This window comes from Pseudonaja textilis, chromosome 2, assembly GCF_049901715.1.
Source record: "Pseudonaja textilis isolate UNSWEBS1 chromosome 2, rPseTex1.2, whole genome shotgun sequence".
In the NCBI taxonomy this organism is placed as follows: domain Eukaryota; kingdom Metazoa; phylum Chordata; class Lepidosauria; order Squamata; family Elapidae; genus Pseudonaja; species Pseudonaja textilis.
The window spans coordinates 225,127,905-225,152,822 of record NC_141991.1 but is presented as its reverse complement, the minus strand read 5'-3'; the positions used below and the strand labels follow the sequence as shown (position 1 = coordinate 225,152,822).

The 24,918-nt window shown below is 38.5% G+C and overlaps 1 protein-coding gene across 2 annotated transcripts; it reads right to left on the bottom strand.

The window, feature by feature from the left end:
* Positions 1-60: 60 nt before the first annotated feature.
* On the bottom strand, positions 61-22,294 carry HMGCR (3-hydroxy-3-methylglutaryl-CoA reductase). 2 transcript variants are annotated; one of them, XM_026717953.2, is made up of 20 exons: positions 22,006-22,294; positions 18,509-18,702; positions 18,022-18,133; positions 17,127-17,214; positions 16,442-16,526; positions 15,851-15,956; positions 14,102-14,208; positions 12,009-12,125; positions 11,581-11,732; positions 9,562-9,806; positions 9,281-9,450; positions 8,714-8,908; positions 7,120-7,278; positions 6,661-6,818; positions 6,450-6,555; positions 4,716-4,886; positions 3,448-3,588; positions 3,198-3,356; positions 2,035-2,189; positions 61-1,927 (listed from the first exon to the last, which is right to left on the bottom strand). In XM_026717953.2, exons 2-20 carry the CDS (start codon positions 18,671-18,673, stop codon positions 1,873-1,875), a joined length of 2,646 nt encoding a protein of 881 aa, XP_026573738.2. In that variant the 5' UTR covers positions 18,674-18,702; positions 22,006-22,294; the 3' UTR covers positions 61-1,872. The 2 variants fall into 2 exon arrangements, with proteins under 2 accessions (XP_026573738.2, XP_026573730.2); XM_026717945.2 differs by having other exon boundaries at positions 21,736-22,021.
* Positions 22,295-24,918: the final 2,624 nt, after the last annotated feature.

Sequence of the window (24,918 nt, the reverse complement as noted above, 5' to 3'; positions counted from 1 at the left end):
TGTGGTTTGGAGAAATATGGCAGATGATTATTATACATTAAAAAACAAGACAAATTGAAGTTGTTTTTGCACTGTTTTACTGAAACTGAAAAAGATGTGTACCAAATATACACAATTTTATAATAGTACAAAATGTTTTCTTTTTGAAGGACAAAGTATCAGTTACATTCACCAAAACTGACACTGAATAAACCATTTATTGCTAGTCCAGTAATAAAACAGTAAGTTCAAACTTTGCATAAATAAGAAAAAAAGTTACCCGGACAAATACTGTAGGGAGATGGACATTCATAATGCTATTTACAAGTAGCCACGGCACATACCAAGCAAGTAATAGGTGTTGAGTTGCATTAGAATTGTGATCCTAATACAAATTTAGATGTTAGATAGTAAACCCCGAAAGTAGTTTATACTGAGTTTGCACAAAATGAGAAGTTTTAGAATTGAACCCTCCAGTCATTCTAGCTAGTGTGGAAGAGTGTCTTCATTGCATCCAGCAACAGCTGAGAAACGCATCGGTACCCTTGCTCTTCCTCTTCTGGTTGGTTCTCCTTCATAGCACTGTGATGTATTTCATTGAGTCACAGCTACCTTTGCTGCATTATAACCTGTCTTCCATCATTTTCATAAGCCACAGAATTAGTAGTTCTTAAACAAATAAACATAAAATCTGGAACGTGCTCAAAAATAAATTAAAGTTTCACCAGAAACGGAAATATTTAAATAAAAGTATCAATGATTTAACTTGCATTTCACAACACACCTGTTTCTGCAAGGAAGTCAAACCAAAACTGGTGACTGAGAACTAGTGTAAACATGTTTTACCTGCTTGCTAAAAATCATTTCCATTAAACTATCCTAATTAAAGGTTACCAAGTGTGCAATTCCCTGGGATATTCTCCCACTTAAAAGAGCCACTGAAATTAACCAATAATGATGATGATCAAGCAACATCAGTGCTGTTGACCAACTACCACTTAGTTCTACAGGTTTTGCCCAGACCGTGCCCTCTTGCTGTCAGCTGATGCAAGACCACTGGTCTGACCAACACACCTGAGATTTTTAACTTGATGATTTTAAATCTGGAAATATGGCCTCTGCTAGGTGTACCTGCTTTGCAGCAAGGCCTGTTTGTTGTAAAAAGCATGAAAACTAATATTCAAAACTGCAATATTGAGTAACATAAACGGAAGCATTCCAAAAATGAGTTCTAAATGTAAAGATGGCTCAATTGATTTAGCTCAGTGCCCACTCAGATCAGATGTGGGTAATTGCAATCAAAAAGCCATTCTCAGGCTCTCCTTTGTTATCTGACTTTGTGGAGGGATGATCTTGGCTATTTTCTTACCCTGGAGGAACAGTAGCTTGTTCTACTCTGATGGCTGATGCAGATTTATATGCACAACATACTATGTTAGTCTCAAAACCATGATCATGGTGAACATTGCAAAGCAACCATACAGATTGGTCTTAAAAACAAAACAAAAAAAAGTTATGCAACTTGTATTTCCCCTTAGTATGCCAATTGAGAATATTAGAACTCCAAAAAATAACATTGTCTGACACTCTTAGAAAGCTAGCGTTGACTACTTGGAGCCTGTTTTGTAAAATGCATGACTCAGAACAAACTAGAGCCCGTGTAAAAAAAATAAAACCCATCTGCAATATTTTCCATAGATAAGCATCCATTTATGGTAGACAAAGGAAAAAAGGAATCAGGAAACTGGATGCAAACTACACACTCAATGATTCTCCTAAGATTCTTTCCAACAATTCACTGTTTGAATATTTATCTTCCTTTGGAAGTTCACAGATCTGTCATTTGTCTTCATTTTTCAATGTGCCACAGTTGCTTCAAGCTTTTGTCAGTGTTCAAACAGCTTTCTTGGTACCTGTTCCTTGAAGATCTTGCAAATTTATTTTTGACCTTTCAAAACAAAAAGATACACCAATTCAGAATTAGAAAAAATTTAAATTTTGTTGGGTGATTGTCAACAGAATAAAACCATGAGATTGTGGCTCTTTCCTTCTTACCTATTATGGATCATGTGGCTTTTAACCAAGTGTCCTTCAGCTAAGGCAGCCATTAGAGACAGTTCTCCTGCCATTACAGTCGCGCATACAATTTTAGCAAGCTGACGGGCGTTTTCTCCAGGGTTATCTGCACTTGCTCCTTGCACACCCAGCATCTATATTTAAAAAAGAATACAAACAATAATCAAGCTGGAATATGTTCAATTTAAATCAATCAGTCCCTGGCATTTTATACAGTAACAAACTCAAGGTCTTTCAAGAAGTACAGTTAGTCTCAGCTTATGACGGCTATTGGGATCAGAATTTCAATCACTAAACGATGAGGTCATAAAGTGTGATGATCCATGACCCCAACATTTAGCAATTACAGTCCCAGGTGCCATATTTCAGTAAGGATCATGGGTTGTCCAGCAAGCATCTCTTTGGAACTTCCTGCCAGCTTCCAACAACTGAATTCTGTGCGGAAGTTGGCAGGAAATTGCAAGTTTCATGTGGGTCACAAGCAGGCTGGAAGGCAGGAAAGTAGCTGCAGGTGAGAGAGGGTACCTGAGTGGTGAGGGAGGTGTGACACAAATGTGGAGGGGCTCAGGATAGCTGCTGCCAGATGGGAGAAATTGGGGAGAAAGTGTGTGAGTGGTCAGAGAAGGTGAGCGGATGGGGGAGGCTTAGCTAATTAGCCTGTGGCTTTTTCTGCAGCTTCCCTGTTGACTCTGCTTGTAGGAAGCCAGAAGGGAAGCTTATAAATGGTAATCACATGACCACGGGATGCTGCAACCAGTGTAAGATCAAGCCAGTTTCCAAGCACCCAGATTGCAATCACATAATTGAAGGGCTGTTGAAATAGCTTGAACTTCAAGGATTGGTAGTACCACCATTCTCGTTCAGCATTCTTAAAGCTTTCAAGAGTCGCTGAAAGAGTTGTCATTTAATAGAGGATCATCTGTACTCACATATGGTTCAGGGATAGGTAGAGTAAAAACACAAGGAGTAACACTGAAATACTTTCTTGGGTCAAATTATGCTCCTGGTCAGAGAATTCTTATTTCGATTATTTGTTCCTATCAATCACTGAACACAACCCTCAGCTGATTGGCTGAAAGATCATCCAAAAATTATTGCCTTCCCAAAATAGAAAGCTATAGTTCAACCTCCAGGTTTCATACCTGCAAACAAGCTTGCTGGGGTAACAAGTTGGTTCCTCCACCCACAGTACCAATTTCTATTGAGGGCATTGTGCAAGTGATATAAAGGTCTTCGTTGGTAGGTCCAGTAGATTCCATTAATGTAATACAGTTTGAGCTGGTGATATTCTGGGCTGCATCCTGAAATCAATGCAAAAATGAGGGACTATATATGCATTTAAAGGTTTGTAAATACATAATTCATCACACACAGTTAAGTGAAGGGATATACCTGTCCACATGCTATGTACATAGCAGTGACAATATTAGCTGCATGAGCATTATAGCCACCTATGCTGCCAGCCATGGCAGAGCCAACCAAGTTCTTGCTGACGTTGACTTCAATCATAGCTTCTGTGGTTGACTTCAGTACCTAGAAAAAAAAATCCACAAAAACTCTGGTCAAGGAGAATGCCTATGTTCAGAAACAAAATCTTTTCAAATGCAGTTCTTAGTAGCTACACTTGGGAACCTAGACAATATCAACCGTTGTATTATTTTGGACCACCTCTACAGAACTGGAGTGGGAGGCAACATTTTTATAGTGGTTCTCCTCTCCCTAAGAGGTTTATTCCAGTTTACGGTGGTGGGAGGAGTCTTCCTAGAAACACCTACTTTGTGGCATCCCATTTTCTATTTGACATCTACATGAAACCATGGAGGTAGATCAGTCATCCACATAAGAGTCTGATGTCATTAATACGCTGATGTTCACCTCAGATCTGGACCAATAGGTAATATAATAGAAGTGCTATCAAAGACTGGATAGGATAGGAATATTCAAAATACACCCCCCCGCCCCCAGGAAATGATTCTGAGTTTGTGGACCAAATGAGAAACAACACTATCTTTTATTCTGCGTGGAGATGTACTCTCCCATTCAGAGGTGGTTTACAATTTGGGGACCACAGCTCCTGCTTTCTCAGCAGAGTGTTTCCAGTTGCAATTCAGGGTGTTGCTTGTCATCTTTAAGGCTTTATGTGGCTCCAAACCACGTTATATTAGGGACCATTTTCTTTTGAATTAATCTGTCTGTTTAGTAACTTCAAACAGGATCAACTCTCTCCAGGTCTTGTCTACACAAGATTGCAGAAGTAGGCAGTTTCTATTGTTGCTCTCATATTTTGGAATTCCCTCTTCAACAAGATCTGATCCAATCCTTCTTTTCTGGATTTCAGAAGAGCACCTACTGCAGAAGGACAGTATGTTCTGAAAGAAGGTTGGAATTTGGCAGAGGCCTGATTTTGTATATTTTCTTTTATCATTTTGAGGTTGGTAACATTGTTTTTATTTCAAGCAGAACTTCATTGTTAGTTGCTCAAAGTCTTCAGAAGGGCAGCATACAAATGTGTGTACATGTATGTATATTTGTATGTATGCATGCATGTATGTATACAAATAAATGGCTTTGGAATTGGGGAAGACATAGATAAGTCAAGGATGAATTGAAAGTAATTCAATATAATAATTTTCACATTTCACTAAAACAATGTGACTCACTTCTTTAACAACTTTTTGTGGAATAACTGCTTCACAGACCACAGATTTCCCTCTCCCTTCTATCCAATTTATGGCAGCTGGTTTTTTATCTGTACAGTAATTACCACTAATAGCTACAATGTGAAGGTCAGGAAATTCTTCTTGCAGCCTTGTAAGTGCTTTCTCAGTACCCTGTTTGGAAGGATTTACAGAACAAGAGACAGAGAAACAAAAATGTTAGACCATCAGTTTAATACTGGCTCACTTCTTCATGAAGAAACTTAATTAAGTATAAGCAGTGGGAACTGTAAGTTCAAGTACTTCATGTATCTTGGCATTATGTAGCATCAAAGACAAAGCAGTAACATTTTCACTGCTGTTAGTAAAGAGTTAGAAGTGGAGTCTCATCATTGGGTGCTGACGACCAAAGTTCTTGGATAAGATTTATCTGGTTATGGATAGAATCCATGGTGCTTACTACTAGCAGCAAGGGGCTGATTAGAATGAATTTTATGTGGAAGGCTACCTACTCTTTGGATAAGAAGCAAAACATAAAGCCCAGTCCCATCCTGAATGGAGTCCAGAAAGAATCCTTGTCAGGTAAAGGTGCTTGCAATCAGCTTGCAATTACAAGATCTCATGGTCACGTGATCGCCTTTTGTGATGTTCATTGCCAGCTTCTGATAAACAAAGTCTATGGAGAAGTGTGCAAATGGTAGTAAATTTTGCAACCATGCAGGATTTCGTCTAACAATAACTGGGCCTGTTGGAACTGCCGCTGTTAAGTTGCTATGGTCACGTGACATTGGGCCTTATAACTGGCTCAGAGTTCCTGTTCCCAATTACCATAGATAAGCAAGGACTACCTGTGCGGGTGGAGTTCATTATCAAAGATTCATTATTTGCACTCACATTTCCATAGTTGATATAGATCTGTATATGTCATTTTTAGCAATAAATTTTGTGTTTCTGTTCAACATTACATATATGTGAACAAGTATGGAACTGACAGAGAAATGCAAACACCCCCCACGCTCTCTAGCATTCCCAAGGTTCCATTTGCGTTGGAATGTTTCCCAATAACAAGTTCAACCAATATATGAATCTGATAAGATTTGTGCAATATAGGCAACCCACTTAACAGGAAATGGATGTTGTAAGAATAGTTTCTTAATAATGTTTTTTCAAAGCTTTATGAAAACACCAAGGAATAAAATACATCTCATATTATTTTAAATGCCCATCTGGACTCTTTTGGATGCAGTTGATTTGTCTGTTATTTTGGAAGGATAGCCAATTAAAAAAATGTCTCTGTATCCAGAATATGCTAAATAGGATCTGAGATTTCATTGTAATATTTTCTTGCTGGAACAGTACACAGAAGACGACGGGGAAAGAGAATTCTAAATACTTATTTTTTCTGTCAGATTACTTGTACAATGATTTATTCATTTATTTGACTTTTATCCTGCCTTTATCATTTGTACAAATAACTCAAAGTGGCAAACATATCCAACACACCTTCCTCCTACTGTTTTCCCCACAAAACCTGGTAGGGTAGGTTGGGCTGAGAGTTGAGAGGTCAAGTCACCCAGACAGCTTTCATGCTTAAGGCAGAACCAAAACTCACAATCTCCTGGTTTCTAGGCCAATACTTGAACCACTACACCGAATTGGCTCAACTTACAGTATTACACTAACAGTATTCTCAAAGCAAAATTTACTTAAATGCATTCATTAAAATTTAGAACTTACTTTTGAAATCATGTTCATGCCCATTGCATCACCCGTTTTAGATTGGAAGCGAATATAAAGATTGCGGCCAGCCAAAGCAATGTGAAGCCGTTGCAAACGAGCAAATCTATAGAGAAGATTGACATGTTGTCTCACATTCTTTTTGATGCAGCCCCCCCGATTTTTATATAAAATGCTATTTTCCCTCTTCTAAATGATTAAAAATGCTAACCTGCTAGTGCTATCAAATGCATCTTTTATGATCTTAAATCCTTCTGGCGTTTCAAGCCAAGCCTTCACTTCTGCAGACTGGCACGCTGTGGGTAGTCTTACTACAGGTCCTCGTGTCATTCCATCTGCTAGAATACGGCTACTAGCACCTCCACCAAGCTGAGATATAAAAATGATAGCAGGATGAGTCAGTAGCAGATGCATCTGATCATGAACAAAAACACTTTTTGAAGTTACGCACGGTTACGTTCAGTATTTTGCCACTAGACTTTTGTCTCACAGAGCAAGGCTTCTCCTTTCCACTTCTCTTGGCCACCCAACTCTCCTCCCTTTAAGTTCTCCCACACCCCTGGGACACATTCTGTATGGAGAAGCCCGTGGACAAGGAAAGCTGGATTCCACCCACTGTCACTCTGCTAGACAGAGCCTTATTAGCCCTGCTTACATCATCTTTACTTACACATATCGCTCTGCATCCTCTGTTTGTGCTTGCCACCAGGCATCCTTCAGTTGTTGCCATTGGAACTTGAAACTCTTTCTTGTCCAAGAGAAGTGGGCCAGCCACACCCACGGGGATTGGCATGTATCCAATCACATTTTCACAGCAAGCACCCATCACCTTAAAAAGGTTAACTAAATATTAAAACTTAGTTTGCTATACGGGTAGTTCTCAACTTATCACCACAATTGAGCTCAATATTTATGTTGCTATGGTAAGTGAGAAATTTGTTAAGTGAGCTTTGACTCATTTTATGAATTTTCTTGCCACATTCGTTACACTGCGGTTGTTAAATTAGTCACACGGCTGTTAAGTGAACCTGGCTTCCCCATTGACTTTGCTTGTCAGAAGGTGGCAAAAGGTGATCACATGACCCCAGGATACTTGGAACCCTCATAAATGTGAGTCAGTTGTCAAGCATCCAAATGTAAATCACGTAACCATGGGGATGCTGCAATGGTCATAAGTGTGAAAAAATGGTCATAAGTCACTTTTTTCAGTGCTGTTGCAACTTTGAATGGTCACTAAGGGAACTGTTGTAAGTTGAGGACTACCTGTATTAGAAAATATTAAATATATGAGGGAATAGGTGTTTGGGGTTTAGAATAACTAGTGCATGTAGAAGAAATAAATACAATCATCAATTCAACAAATGGGCCATTTTATACCTGCAACTATTTAGACCAGTGGCCCCCAACCTTTTTTGTGCCACGGCCCGGTACCGGCATCACAAAATGATCCGCGGCCTGGTACCGGCATCAGCACGCATGGCATGGTGAGCCGAGCAACCGGCCAGCCAGCTGTCCCCCGCTTCTCCCCACCACCTTCAACTCCTCCTTTGTACCTTTGTCGATGGGCTTCGGGACGGTCGCTCGGCTCGCCTTGCCTTGGTTGCTGAAAGAATCCTTGCGCCTTAGTTTTGTTCGAAGCCGCACCCCCCCTTCAATGAAACTAAGGTGCGAGGATTCCTTCAGGACCCAAACGCTGCTTTCCAAACAGAAAAGCTCACCGGAAGCACTTTCTCATCAAAACAAGATGGCGGTGCCCAGCAAACCGGCGGCCCAGTAGAAAATGTTCCATGGACCGGTACCGGTCCGGGGGCCGGTGGTTGGGGACCCCTGATTTAGACTACCTTTATATGTCAAAGTTACAAGCACTATGCAATTGTCTCTGAGATTTAGATAAATAGAATTCAGCAAAATCTTCTTTAAATGTTTTTGTGCCAATTTTTCTTAAATCTCATAGCATTGCCTGGTTACAAGTTGAGACCAAGAGGAGAAATACACTACCATTATCTTGAAAGAAACTCTCAAAAGAGAAGTATTCTTTTATGTTTGCAAGGACTATTGAAGGAACAATAAACTTGAAATGGCATTAGCATTGCTGGCAAAACATACTGTAAAATGTTCAATATTAACTAACTAGTTTTCTGTTCAAATGCAAACCTTCATCTGTCTAAAGTCAAGCTAAGTGCAACTTCAGATGAAAAAGTTTACAATAATGACTATCTTTGTTTCATTTTACGTAAGACATATCTGCCCATCTTTCTACTCACCAAAGAATAATTGTAATTCTTGTAAGGAAGATACTGTAGAGATGAAGGCTCAGGAAGCTTCTGAGATAACATTTGCCTACGAATGGATACACCACGTTCCTGAGTTTCCATCAAATTTTCCAGTTTATAAGCAGGAATACGCTTTGCCCTGACTAAACTAATGACTTCTGAATCAGAGAGGAATTTAGCACCCATCTGAAGAAAGAAAAATATTTGATTGTGATACGTTTCCCATTCTTCCTCTTTACCTGAAGCAATTCACATGAAAAACAAATACAGGGTGTGGTGTATTGAAAGCTATGAAAGAGAAGGTGTGGTGATTGAATACCATGTCAAAATGATTCCATAAATAAAATGCTTTACCAGATGTGTATATCTTATTAAATGTTGTTTTGATTGGATAGAAGTCTAGTTTAAGGTTTACTGTAAAACAATGTAAAATACAAAAGACATTGCCAATACAATATGTTGCTAAAATGACAAGTAAACCATCATCTAAAAGCTTATTCTTTGCACCAATATATTAATAAATGACTTTATGTGTCTTTGTCTGTTTTTTTTTTTTACCTTGGCATTCTGAAGTATACAAAGACATTCTTCAAGTGGCCGCATCTCTTTAGGCTGTTCTATGCCAGATTCTTTTCTATCATTGATGAGGGATGCTTCAGCAGAACTATCACCAACCACAAATATGGCCTTTGCAGGCGATTCTGATTGCAGAGTCTTTACGGTCTCATCTGCATAAAAGTCAACATTGAAATCTGAGGAATTTATCAAAGTCTTAAGTTTCAGGCTTCACTATGAACTTTTTTAAAAACAAAGCAAACAAAAAATCAGCAAAAGATTACCTTTTCCATCTTTGGCAACTTGACTATCACTCATGTTTCTTAAACTGGGATTATTTTTTAAAGGAATAGACTGTTTTCTGCAGCAATTTTCAGGAACCTTTTTCTGAATCATTATTGGAGATATTATTGGGTTCTTCAATGAAAGTGTGGATTCCATCTCTGTTTGTTCAAAAAAGATGTACTTGACTGCAAGTAGAAGAGCTAAGCCAAGTGTAATGGTTTGTTCAATGTCCATACTGGCCATTCTGAAAAGGATGAAATAAAACACCTTTAAATATCTGTCTATTCCCTTTCCTCCTCTCTACCCTGCCATGATTTTATAACACGTGTTAATTGGTAGAATTCCTATATAAATCATGAATGGCAATTATTGTATTGTGCTTGTTTTCATGCCTGGAATTGCCTTAAGACCCTCTTTTAAAGTAAAACCTCTGTCAAATTCACCTCTTAGTAACTTCATGAAGAAGTCAATATAGTGTTCTTAATAATGATGTATAGAAGGATGCTCTTAGTTCTTAGTTCTAAATAAGTAAAACAACAGGTGGGTATCGCTTAACAATTGTCCTGTTTAGTGACCACTCCAAGTTACAGTGGTGCTAAAAAAGTAAATTTATGACCAGACCTGGCATTTACAACCATTGTAGGGTTCCCACAGACACATTAGTGACAACTACCTGCAACTGCAACTGTCCTTCAATGAGCAGAGTCAATGGGAGAATTGAGCAATAAAACTGCAAGTCTCTATCACACGATGTCTCATTTAATAACCCAGGGCAATTCCCTTAACAATAGGAAGTGATGTCATAACCACTGTCACATGATGCCATCACTGTCACATGACATTTCATTTAGTGACTGTGTCCCTTAGCAATAGAGTTGCTGGTCCTAATTATAAACGTGGTAAGGAAGGATAACCTGCAATCATTTTCCTCCCAGAAGATTTCTGCCATTATTGATTACATTCTGAAAATTACTTAGTTTGGATTAATTAAATATTAACTATTCTAAGCATGTACTCTTTCTCCTAATTGTAAAATCTAGGTGGACTATTGCAATTCTGGTAAATTAAGAGACCATGCAGGACCAGTTAATAACTAAATTACAGAAGCCACTACTAGAAGGAAGACTGTTTTATACTTCAGCAATTATTTCTGTTACGTTACAGAGGAAATAATGCAGTCATCATTCAGATCTTCTTAGCCAGTCAGTATCATTAATATGGGAAGGAACTGTATTTCCCAATGTTATTATTCTGGAACAGTTATAAGACCATGTGGAACATCACCATGCTATTGTCAAAGTGAATGACTAAAGTCATCTAGTCAGGATATACATAAGTAGAATAAAAATAAATCAGAAAGTATTCCAACTCCTGATGCATATTTATTAGTTCTTGAGACTCTTAAAGGAACCTTTCCCTGAAATCCTGCCTTGCCAGAATAGTTTTTCTCCTTGAGGACTTCTCCTCTCCATAGAAAAATGATAAGTTTTTCATGGACAAAGAAACTCCTCTGTGGGCTAGAGTAGGAGAAGATGCATAGCTCCATAGGTGAAGAAAGAACTTTTCAGATAAATGATCTTTCAACCCTGGTATTAGTCATTTGGCCAATTAGAACTTATTATTTATACTGGCTTGGGGAAGATATAATACCCTATTATTATCATCACATTAAGGATACTGGTAATTGATCAAAGATTCACATTGCTTCTCACAGAACACATTCTGTCAGTTCTTTCACAATAAATCTTACATCCACGGGGAAGCAGATGCCAGTGTTAAACACAAATACACTAATCAGACATAAAACACTCCAGGATAATTGTTAAGCAACTTTGTATATTCTATTTTATCAATCTCAGTTCAACTATACAAAGGAGAGAATGGCATTTTATCTGTTTAAAATATTATATAGGTTGGTGATTTGGTAATTCTTACAGTATAATTTAGTTAACTTGAAATAATCCAAATTTACCGACAGATGCTACTGAATAATGATAAAATGTTACGATTAAACATACCTAGAAAGATAAAATTGCCACAAAGAAACATTAGGCTCTATTCGCTTTGGAGCATTTTCGTCCAGGCCCATAGATATTTCTGTTGTGCTGTTCTGAGCAGAGGGTTCTGCTATCCAGCGACTGTGAGCATGAACAAGAACCAAACCTAGAGACTTAAATTTAAAAATTGAGTGGTTAAACTGATCAGTTCAATTAGGAGCATGACTCAATCAGTGATCAGTACTTAAGAATTAAATATATCATTAAAACAACTGCACAATATTTTTATTGGATATATTATTTTTTCCTATAAGTTTTACTTATTAAAAGGTATACATATTTTTGTGTGTTTTTACCATTGCATATATTGTCAAAATTCAACTTCTTCAAAGGATTTAAAATATTCAATTTATCTCACAATTATAGGATATAAGATAGCAAACACTAACCATAATCATTTTGACCCTCTGTGTTACAGGATTTGGTTTGTTTTCTTCTTCTTCCAGAACACGGGCAAAGTGACTAAGCTGCCATATTGGATGGCCTTCACGACTCTCCCGTGAAAGCTGAGGAAGAACGGAAAAGGTTATCCAGTACATTTTCTATTTATGTCCTCCATGAGCTTTCATAATACCATTTCAGTAGTTGAATAACATTACACTGAATGTCAATTTATATATTATTTTGTACAACTGTTTTATGAATGTAAAGCTATTGTATCAGATTAATAATTAATAACTCATAGCAGCATTACAACTTATGAGCAGAACTAGATCGCCAGGATAAGAATGTCAGAATTATGAGCAACCCATGTTCAGTTTAAGAATTTTGAAACATGAAAAACTGGTTGTTGAGTTTTCCATCTTCCTCCTTTTCTGTCATTTTTTTAAAAATTGTATCGCTGAAGGAACTGACATTTTCCTTTTTACTCATCTATAAGATGATCAGAGAAGTTTAACTATCAATAGTTTGCATTCTGAATATTAGATATACGTAACTTTTAAAAATCAACTTGTAGGAGAAAGCTCAAGCAGATTTTATATTTTTATGTTATAAATATAAGTAATCTAACAACTGAATATAAATTATAATAATACCAACTAAAGTTACAAATGCCCATAGATATTATTTTAATATTTCATCGAGATATATTGACAATAAGGCAGGAGTTATGGCAAAGCATTCTGAGTTCACTGCATTTCTACACAATTAGCCTAACTCTAATAGGCACCATGGGAAATATTCTGACATGAAATCTTTCAGAATCATAAAACTGATTAGAAACTGAACTGCGCAAGTGAAAAGTAATACTTTTAGGTACAGCTTTTACTGACTTAAAATTGCTTGGAAAATCTTTCCAGAAGATTCTTTTTGCTTCTTAAAATACCTTGGAACTAAAGCATTTTTAAAACAGTAAAAGAAACAGAGTGCAATACGGTTATACTCATTTCCCCTTTTTATTCTTAAATACTGAATTAAAATTATCATTATGCAAAGCTTCACATTTATTTATGTTTATCTTAAACATGGGTAAAGTTTCTGATTTCATAAAATTTTGACAGGAATGCTTTTGCAGAATAAAACTTCTTTGTGGTCACAGAAAAAGTGAACTAAATGCATAATTCAAAAGGAAGATTCATGTATCTAATTGAATTACATATTATAAAATTATTTTGAGAGATGTCCTTATTTTTCCCCTTTCTCTCATGTCTCTATATTACTAATTAATAGGTTCATGAGAACCTGTTTTTTCTAATTTCTCATTCTATTCTGAGAATGAGAACACTTGTTTTCATTTATGAGAGCCATGTTTTCACGAATAATGGGTTTTCTTATTCTCGTATCAAACGTATATTATAGTATCTCTGAGAATCTCAATAGGTCTGCATTATCAGTCTATTCCAAACGGCATTTTTCATTTGTGTCATGCCCCTGGTGGAGTCTGACTCTGAGGAAGAGGAGGAACAACCAACAGGGAGTGGGAGTGTGGCTCCAGAGGTGGTGGAAGAGGCTGGAGAAGGGCAAAGGCCAGTTGAGCAGTCAGAGGAGGATCCAGGCCCAGCCCCTATCCATCCTAGGTCACGCAGGGAGGAGAGGATGAGGGAAAAGCGAGGTCTACTCAAGAGGAGATTACCATGATCCACCTCGTGGCTTGCAGGTGGGAGCTATGCATATAAGTTTTTCAGCTATGTAATTAGAATTGCTGGAGTCAATTAGTGTTTATCTTGAAAGAGGTTTATCTTTGTTGGCGTTCTTCCCATAGACTTTTCATGGTTATTTGCCTGGAGTTTATGATTAGTTATCTCAGCTTGCTTCAGAACTCTCACCAATGCGGTTTGTTTTGGTTTTTTGTTAGCCTCATTATTTACTTTTGTGACTTTAAACGGTGCCTAATAAAACAGTGAAGTTAAGTTGAAAGCCTTACCGGACTTTAATATATGTTTTGGGTTATTTTGAGAGACTACAGGTCATCACAATTTGTCTTGAACCACAGTAATTTAGATATGTTCAAAATATTAGTTTACGGCTATTGCTCTCTTACCTCTAACACCAGTGACACACAGGCTGGAAAGAAGGTCATGAAGACAAAGTAGTTGGCAAGAACAGACATACAGCCAAAACAACACATGATTTCAAGCTGTCTTACTCCTGTTAAAGAGACCATCAAATAATTAAAAACAGATTCATGTTAGCATGAAAAACATTATCTTGAAATGTGCACCAATATGAGCATAATAATACAAGTTGATATACAATGTAATCATATAAAAACAGAACCAACCAAGATTTAATCTTGCCATTATTCATCTACCTACTGGAAAGAAAGAATAGTTCATCTTCACCATCACAACATGTACTGAACATCAATGATCACATCCTATTTATTTGGTGCTCTATTAGTTTAGGGAACAAAAAGGTAGATTATTTACAAGATTCGGGGGGCGGGGGGGCATTACAGAAACTGCTCTGTTACCTGTATTTACAAGCTTAACAGCTATTATGGGGAGAGGAAAAGCAGGATTTCAGAAGCCAATTATAATCTGATCTTCAAACTTTATCAGCCTTCTGATTATAGAATTTGCTTCTCTGTATCACTCACCAATCCCTGACACTATCAAGGCTGGTTCAAAATTCAGGAACCTTAGAACAGTTACATGCAATTCATAATAAGATATAGAGAAGGACCCTTCTGGTCACATAAAGACCTCAGAATCCAAGAAAAGATGCTACAACTCATAAGCTCAGATTTTCAATTGATGACTTAACTCAAAAAACCAGGCAAAAGCGAGTAGAGAATCTGGCTCTTTTTCATTTTTCATAAAATCTGTATTTCATGAAAAATTAACATAAGCCTTATTATATAGGTACAGTTACATTTAAACAAAGCTTTCAAAATGTATTAAAATTAATTATACAAGAAATATTTTCTATGTTGAATGAATACTTTCAACATTATCTGCTGTTACACTTTTATTTAGCTATAGAACTACAGAACTCAGAGCTACGTTAAATGGTTCTCCTTAAGATTTTAATTGTTTTCCTTGTGATTGTGTGAACTATTAGAGAAAGCCAGGAATTTGTTTAGTAAGGGCAAAATACAGATAGTCCTTGCCTTTCATTTAGTGACTATTCAAACTTACAATGGCAGTGGAAAAAGTGACTAATGATCTTTTTTTTTTTCACATTTATGATCATTGCAGCATCCCTGTTGTCATGTGATCAAATTTGATCATGTGATCAAAATTCAGACAGTCGGCAACTGGCATGTATTTGTGACAGTTGCACTGTCCCAAAGTCAGGGGATAACATATTGTGATCGTCGGACAAGCGAAGTCAATGGGGAAGCCAGATTCACTTAACAACAGTGTTAGTAACTTAACTGCACTGATTCAGTTAACAACTATGGAAAAAAGGTTGTAAAATGGGGGAAAACTCAGTTAACAGCTGTCTACCTTAGCAATGGAAATCTGAGGCTCAATTATGGTTGTAAGTCAAGGACTTCCTGTACTTAGAAAAAAGAACTATATATGTCACCAATCTGACAAGAGAGCACAAAAAGTTAACTTCTTCATTCTCTATATAGGACAGGAATATAATTTTAATACTCTTCTTAAAAAAGAAATAAAGATTTTATGGAACTCAAAGAGGAATGCGCCCTGCCCAAACTATGGCCTATTTACTGTAGATAATGTCTGCAGTGGGGAAAAATACAACTGAATACAGATTTCCTGGGCAAATACTTTTAACCTTAAAAATTAAAATTCTGCATTCTTAAAAATTCTCAGCTTACCAGACATTGTGCCAACACCAATAACAAGACACTCAACAAGGGCATCAAGTGTAAATGTAGGGCCCAGGATTGCCATTCCACGCGAAATATTCTCTCTTACTTCATCCTACATGTAATACATTAAAAGTGTAACTCAACTGAGCTATAAAGCAATGAGGTCAAAACCAGTTTGTGCAAAATTAAGTACATAATTTTTGCATTTTTTCTTTCCTTTTGCACCTTACTCTCTCACCATTATACAATCTGCAATATTATTGAAATATATTTATCATGCTAACATTGTAAACAAAAATCAACTTAAAAGCAAAACTGACATATTTTTAGATTACAATTTGTATGCCTCTCTATTCAAGCCAAAGTTAGATGAATCTACACCTTCTTTATATTTTCCTAGATATCAAGGTAGTATCTCAAGTGAGCTTCTTTTACAGAAGTCATAAATCTCTTAAAATTAAACCATTTCTTAAACAAAATATATGCAAATTAATCTAGGCAATTATATAGGATTTTTATTTTTACTGTAAATTTTAAAGGGTTCTAAGTATTACAGTATGTTATACTTTTCTTAATGAAGCTGAGAATTTGGCTGACCTGTGAGTTGGAACTGAGTGCAAATTTAGCTAATGCACTAGCTCTGGAGAGGTCAATCAGAAGCAAAAAGAAGGGCAGTGCTTCGCTGAAAGGTGTAAAAAGCATATTGTCAAGTTACACATTACATAAACATGTAAAAACTGAAGACGTACATCTTGATAAAAACTTCAATAAGATGGCTAAATAATTTATTGCAAAACAAACTAACCTTTGGAATTTTTTTTACTGAATACATTTGTTCAACATTTCTTTGCTATATTTAGGGCAGTAATGGGAATCTGAAGTCACAGGCAAGGCCAAATAGCATAAATAAATAGCATACATTATAGATTAAACAACAACAAAATGAAACACAAGGGCCACCAAGGGATCCCTCCTGCCTATTTGGAAAAATGGAAAAACTGCTTTCAGTGTTCAGTGAATGTGAATTTGTGCATAGCTTGCAATAGGATTTTGTGGATTTAACTTTTGAACATTTAAAAGTGAAGAAATAACATGACTTTGTCTCTCATCTCCTTCAAATTACATTATTTCATAAATGGGAGGAGTCATATTAGAAGCATTTCATGAGTCAATTAGGTATAGCTTTACACATTTTCCTCTGATTATTGATGCAAAGTTTCAGAATTAATCTGCTTTTGTTAAACTAAAGCAAATTTGCATACATATAATTAATAATACATACTTCAATCCTGTCAATTCTTTATCAAGGAAATGAATCACCACTGTACTGAAGACAAAGCTTGAGAAGATTGTGAATAGCCCAGCAATACCTGCAAAAGATATATAATCTATGGAATAAGCAGTATATAGAGCAGTCCTTCTCTAACTACATTAATCCAAATCTTTACTCTGAAGCAAGTTTGTCCACATAAGATACTACCGATCTATTACACTGTTTTGTTTATATATATGGCTATACAGTTATCCTGAAACATTTTAATATGCACAGTATTTTATTACTGTAATATTTTTCTTCAATATATCCGTGATACCAGCCCTTGAAATTTGTCCAATAACATTTTTCTATCATTTGCAGATGACTGATTATAACAAGTCACACACACATACACACACACATACCAGTACAATTCAGGGAGGACAGATTTCTCCTACATGATAATTTTTAACTACTACTGGCACTACAGTTCTGAGCAATGAACAAATTAGAATTGCTAGTCTACATGGCAGAACTCAAATGCTTATTTTTTGCTTCTTCACAAGGCCAATAGTTCTTCAAAAGATCATGTCCCCCTTCACCTCCGTTATTTCAGAATCTTTCACCTTAAATAGTCTTTGCAAAATATAACAACAATAGTTTTATCAATTTTTAAATAATTTCATGCTAGAATCAGATTGAGCATCTATGCAAAACATAATCTACAGAATCTCATTCCACAAATGTATAAAATATGTTACAAATCTTAACAACACCATTTTTTGTTTTACAGTATGTCTAGGACATAAATCTAAAACCTTTTGTATATTGTATAACCAATTTGATTAGGGCACAGTCAAACCTGTTTCATACACATGCTTATTTTGCTCTGATTACCATCTTAAAAATAAAAGTATCTTACCCAAAATATATTTTGAGCCAAGTTGCTTCAAATTTTGAAACTGGAAATATATATAAAGGATTGCAATACATCGTGTGATTGTCAGTATTATGATATCACTGCTCAAAACATCCTGTGAAAGAAAAATATTTTGTTTCCTCTCAAAATGAAAAAGAACACCACATTTTTGAAATCTGTTAAAATATTTTATCAATGTTTCACATATGTAACATTTCAGAAAAATAAACATCTGTATAATTTTATTAAAATAGTACTCATAAGCACATCTCTAAAAATTACTTATATTGCATTTAATCAACTGCTAATACTAAAGATTCCCTTAATTCAAGCTTGACTTCAATCAACCATATGGACACTATCTGAGATATTTCAGTCTTGTCTCTAGTCCTGAGATTTCCCAATTTTAAATTTCATTCAAATCCGATTTGCTTCAAGTATGACAATTAAAACAATGAAGTAATTTTTAAAATAACTTTTAAGTTTTTACCTCTTCAAATTTAGGGCATTCATAATTCCAACCACAGATCTTATCATTGCCAGTGAACATCTTCATAGACATCATACAGATGGTAAGAGTTACAGTTCCCACTATAACTTCCCATGGGTGAGAGGCCACAAAAAGGCCATGCATTCGGAAGAGTCCTGACAGCATTTTCAAAAGTATTTGCACACAATCTAGGACTAAATCCAAATAAAAAAATTCTTATTAGTTATATCAATTATTATAGGTAAAAATATAAATTTCAGCTCCACTCAAATTTGGCTGATAACTAATCAATATTAAAAGCAATATGATAACAGGCAGCAAGAACAAAAACATAAACTCTATACCAGTGGTCGCCAACCGGTGGGCCATGGCCCACTGGTGGTCCACTAGAAAATGTTGGTGATCTGCAGAGAAATGTCACCCCTAGAGCAACCCCCAAAGCAATTAATCCAGGCTGAGTGGGAACACAAGGATGCGCTGCCCGCATGGCCTGCAGAAACCCTACCTGCCCACTCATTCCTTACCTGGCAAACTTGCCTGCTAAGTTGCTATTTTTCCTCCCCCCACCCCCAAAACCATCATCTGTTCTGCTGTGCCGGGAGAGTTAGATTAGCTAGAAAGGAAGAAACAGTTGCATTTCTTGCTTTCTAGCTAATCTTTAGATCTTTGGCTGTGCTTTTAAGCAGAGCCAAACCTCCCTTAGGATTGAAGATTCTAATATTCAGTGCAGACTCAGGTAGTCGATGGCAGAAACACAAAACTCTAAGTGAATCTATGATTCTGTGAACAACCCAATCTACCTGCCTGCTTTGCCTGATTTTGGGTAAAAGTTGTTGCTTTTTTAAATAAAAAATTCAATATTTACATAGATATTTATATTTACATACAAGCCATGCCCAGCCAGTCACATGACTACCAAGCCACACCCACAAATTAGACCACACACATAGAACCGATTGTTAAGAAATTTGAATCTCACCCCTGCCTGTGTGTGTGTGTGTGTGTGTGTGTGTGTGTATGTGAAAGAGAGAGAGAGAGAGAGAGAAAGAGATTAGATCAGATGTCTCTCTCTCTCTCTCTCTCCCACCAATGTCAGCAAGACATCCTCAGTCAAAATTCATATTAGTGGTCCCTGGGGTTTAAAATTAGGAGTTTGGTGGTCCCTGAGGTCCAAAAGGTTGGTGACCCCTCTCTACACAATTCGGTTAAATCTAGTGGAATCCACCTGCCCCTTACAATTGATTGGTAGTACATCTGAATCATTGGTAACTGATATTTATGTTTCATACACAATGTTTAACCTTAGAAGCAGAATTTCCTTTAAAAGGAATACTACCTTGTCTTGCCTGCTTGAATTTGGTATCATACATCTCATTCTACTTGTCAAGTTGAGTTAAACTCCAATTATTCAAATGTTCAATCCTCCTCTGGTTTGCTAATTTGCTTTATGTCTGCATGACATCTGGGAGACCAGCATTCATGCAAAGACTGCCAAGTATGACCTGTCAGGGACCTGGATAGTTTTCTTTCAAAACTATGAGGCAGTATAGCAGGTATACTTTTTATCTACAACACTAAACATGAAAGCACAATATGTACATGTAATAAAAATATTGAAACCCCCCAGGACATCATCATCAATGTTTGATATACTGCATATATTTGTAAATTGCCCAGAGCTGCCTCTAGATGAAATGTGCAACATATAAATTTAATAAACATACTACAATGCACAGCCTAACAACATTCAAGTACTAACAGAATCAGAGTAAAAAATTCTTGTTGCTTGTGGAAGAAAATATCATTGTATGTCTTGTGAATCTGTGGCACCAGGGATTTTAGTCATACTATTACAATCAAATGAAAAAATGCATGAACCAGGAAGTCTCAGTTGATTATTTATTCTAAGGCCTTTCATATGCTGCAAAATATACAATATCTTTTCCCACACAAAAGTCAGATGTTGCAAATGAGGTTAGTACCATTATAGTACTATAGCAAAGAGTACAGCTTACCAACTTTCCAGTTACAATATTTCTGCCAATAACAATAAAACTATGGTTTGGGAGATGGAGTGAAAAAGGCTGTAAACCTAGAAAAATGGCTTTTTTAAAAGGTATCTTTATTGGATGGCTCCACTGTAAATGTTAGAACAATTAGCCAACAAATAAGTAATTTGGAAAAAAGTGGGTAAGATTAATTTAGCCTCAAACAAGCTTTGGACTGGAACTAAAACTAACCTGTTCTGAGTTACAGTTATATTGGATTTATTAACTTTATTAATAATTACATTAGGATGTAATTCTAATCTGAAAAAGATTAAAATATCCTCAAACTGAGCTAATCACCTGTTAAGTACATAGACACAAAACCATGCCATTTCATTGGAAACAATGGAAGTAATTTATCAGTTTTCTTTCAAGATTTTTCTTTTTTTTAGTTTTTCAGTCTAGCCTACAGTTCTGGCATTCCCCGGTGCCTCCCATCCCAACAATTACCAGGCCTTATTTTCCAAGGTTTGTGGGGCCACTAGCTGCAAATGAGACATTCCACAGTACTGTAATGCAGGTCTAAGAAAATGTAGCAACCTTCACAGCCAGAACAAGGTATTTTAGATGTTTAAAAAGGGGGAGGTAAAAAGCAAACGTCTGATAGACTTCAACATGGCTACATTAGTAGCATTCCTATCAGCTGATACTACCATCAGCCACATCCATAAAGCAACTTTGCTATACATGAACAACGTGGGTGCTTTGAAACGATCACCCACACACATGCCTTTTAACCTGCCGTCTAATAATCATTTTTTTCCCCCAACATCCCAGCACTGTTAATCACACGATTGGCATTTCCGGTTATGCTCTTTTCTTCTATTTTGACTTGTTACATCAGTTTCCTTTTAGGTCGAGGATATAAATCTACGACAAATCCTAGTTCATGATGTCCGATAAACCGTGGTTAAGCAAACCACTCCTAGAGGGGGTGGGTGTCCTGAAGAAGTGGGAACAGGCCGTCATGGATGGAAGAAGGAGTCTCAAGGAGGCCGCGGCGTGCATCTCACCGAGGCGGAGATCCGCGGGAGACGAGGTGTGGAGCCCCCCCGCCCCCAAGGGAGCGCTCTCAGGGCCTGGGTGAGAGCTACCGGCGCCCAAAGCCATATGAATGACCGGCGTCCCCTTCAGCCCGGCTACCCAAAGGGATGGGCATCGGTCCCTCCCTAATCCTACCATCGTTGTACGGAGGCTCCCTCTTCGCTCAACGAAAAGGGCCGAAGCAGCTGCCTCTCCAAGCTCCCGAACGCCTCTCCTCGGGCAGGAAGAGAAAGAGGCTCCTTGACCGACCCAGCCTAGAAAGTCCCCTCCAGTCGCGCAAGTCTGGCCGGAGCGCGCCTGAGTGGAATTGCTCTCCGCATCCCAAAATTATGGTGAGCTCGCCCGTAAACCTGCAAGATAACCAGGCCGAAGACAACCCTTTTCGGCCGATGGAACGATCAGTACCTCTCTCTCAGAAAACCGGGACGGTGAGTCGCAGCCGGCAAGGCGCTGGCCTCCTTTCCTCCTCGCCTATTTGCCGCAGACTGAAGCGGCCGCCCTCCCCGCCACACAAGGACACCCGGCTCTCCACAGAGCTGAAGCCATCGGCCCATCGTGCAGCCAATGGCCGGCGTTCGCCGCGCCCAGCCACGGCTACGTCACCCTTCCTGTCACTGTAGCAACCGGTCGAGAAAGCGGCAGAGCGCTCGACAGATCAGGAGGGTGGCACGCGCCATCTCGCCACGGGAACAGTGACCAATGAATCACAGCCAAAATCTCATCGAGCCTCCTCAGTGGTCCATATTCCATTGGCTTATTTGCATATTCGCTTCGGCGGGCCAATTGGCTTTCCGCTAGTCAGCGGGAGAGAGGGATGCTCAGAGGATTCCGAATTTCGATTTGTAGCGCAAAATCGTTTTTCTACCTCCCCTTCGGTTCTGAGCCTTTAGGTTCAGTTAACTGAAGTCCTCGATCTTCCTGTAAAGCAGCTTTTAATGAGAGAGATATACATTGGATATAGATTAGATACAGTCTGGAATGCCTGCAACTACCAATATCTGGCATATCTGGCGGTTGATCGGCGTTATTATCAAGATCCTCGGTCTACTGGGCCCTGCTTTTTCTCCTCTTAATGGCCAGCTTTACCATGCTGCAAAATCACTCAGATTAACAACTTTGTTCTGTGGTTACTATGTATATTCTTCTCCCTGATTTTATGCTTCCATATTTCTGACCAATACACTTACATGCAAAACAATTACATAATATCCCCACCACAGTGACTTTGTCCATATGCAGATGGCAAGCCTCTTGAGCTTTTTTTTCGAAATTCTCTGTTCTTGCTCTTTGCTCCTCTTTTTGTACACGTTAGTCCATCCCGCTTCTTTACCAAAGATTTCTTGATCCCTCAAACCCCCTAGTCCTTATGTCCTATGTTTGGAACTATTTTTCTGACAGTCTCTGAATAGCAAGCCCCAAATTTCTTATTATTAAGGCTTTGCCAGTGTATTTACATAAAACTGGGCCACAAAATAGCCAAGCTCATTTATAATAACAGATAATCAGAGTTGGAAGGGACCTTGTAGATCATCTAATCCAACCCCCCACCCAAGCGGGAGACCCTACACCATTTCTGACAAATGGCAGTCCAATCTCTTCTTGAAAGTCTCAAGTGATGGCGCTCCCACAATTTCTGAGGGCAAGCTGTTCCATTGGTTGATCGTTCTCACTGTCAGAAAGTTTCTCTTTATTTCCAGGTTGAATCTCTGCTTCTTCCGTTTCCATCCATTATTCCTTGTCTGGCCTTCGGTGCTTTAGAAAATAGCTTGATCCCTTCCTCCCTGTGGCAGCCCCTCAAATATTGGAAGACTGCTATCATGTCTCCCCTGGTCCTTCTCTTTACTAGACTAGCCAGGCCCAGTTCCTGTAACTGTTCTTCGTATGTTTTAGTCTCCAGTCCCCTAATCATCCTGGTTGCTCTTCTCTGTACTTTTTCTAGAGTCTCAACATCTTTTTTATAATGTGGTGAACAAAACTGGATGCAGTACTCTAGGTGTGGTCTTACTAAGGCTTTATAGAGTGGTATTAGTACTTCCCTTGATCTTGATTGTATCCCTCTGTTAATACAATTTAGGATTGCATTAGCTTTTTTGGCTGCTGCTGCACACTGCTGGCTCATATTTAGCTGGTTGTCCACTAAGACTCCAAGATCCCTCTCACTGTTACTGCCATTGAACCTGGTTTTACCCAGTCTATATGTGTACTTTTGGTTTTTCTTGCCTAAGTGTAGGACTTTACTTTTCTCTACATTGAATTTCATTTTGTTAGATACGGCCCAATGTTCTAGTCTGTCAAGATCCATCTGGATCTTGAACCTATCTTCTTGGGTGTTAGCTATTCCTGCCACTTAGTATCATCTGCAAATTTGGTAAGTTCCCCTTCTATTCCCTCATCTAAGTCGTTAATGAAGATATTGAAGAGTACTGGGCCTAAGACAGAACCTTGTGGCACCTCACTGCTCACTTCCCTCCATGTAGACCAGTGGTTCCCAACATAGGCGGTACTGCCCCCTGGTGGGGGATGCCTTAGGGTGGCGCTAAGAGGCAAGGGGGCCGGCAGGGGGGTGCTAAGGGGCGGCAGGGGGGTGTTCGAGATCCTGGCCCTGCAAGCTCACTGACTGCCAGCCCTGCAGCCCATTGACTGTTTCATCGGTCCGTAGCCGGCGCCTTGAATGTGAAACCCGCGCGCAGCAAGCCTTGCCAAGCTGGAGAGGGAGAGGTGGAAAGGGGTTGCCTTAGCTTGCAGACTGACCTCTCCGGTGGAAGCGGCGGAGGCGCACCAGAAAGCCTGAAAGCAAAACACTTCCAAGGTGTGCAGTGGAAGGTGTGGGTGGTCTGGCGTTAGGGCCCCCTTCCCCAGAGGAGAACAAGGGAGCATGCAGTGCCCGCTCAGCCTCCGCCTCTCCAGCCAGTTGGGCTTGTGCGCAGGATGCAGGTGGGTGCAGCTGCGGCTCTCCAAGGCGCGTGGCTCGATTTGGTTTGGCTCTATGTGGCCAGCCCAGACCTAGAATATAGCCTCTCTGTGCAGCCCAGTTCTTCCAACCGAGCCCTGCACTTGCTTGCTTGCTTGCTTACTTTCCAAGTGATCATTCCTTCCACCTCCGCTGGTCTGAGCTGCTTCCGCACACCTTCCTCCTCCCAGGCAGAGCATTGCAAAATTGGATGCCAAAGAAAGAACTGGGACAGGGGACTGGAGAAGGGGCAGAGGGGCAGCTGCATTAAGGAGCAGGAAGATCTTAGCCATGGTTTATTGACTAAGCCGGAATCAAACAGCATGCTAAACTCTAACCAGAAAGGCTGGGTTGATATATTCAGCCCT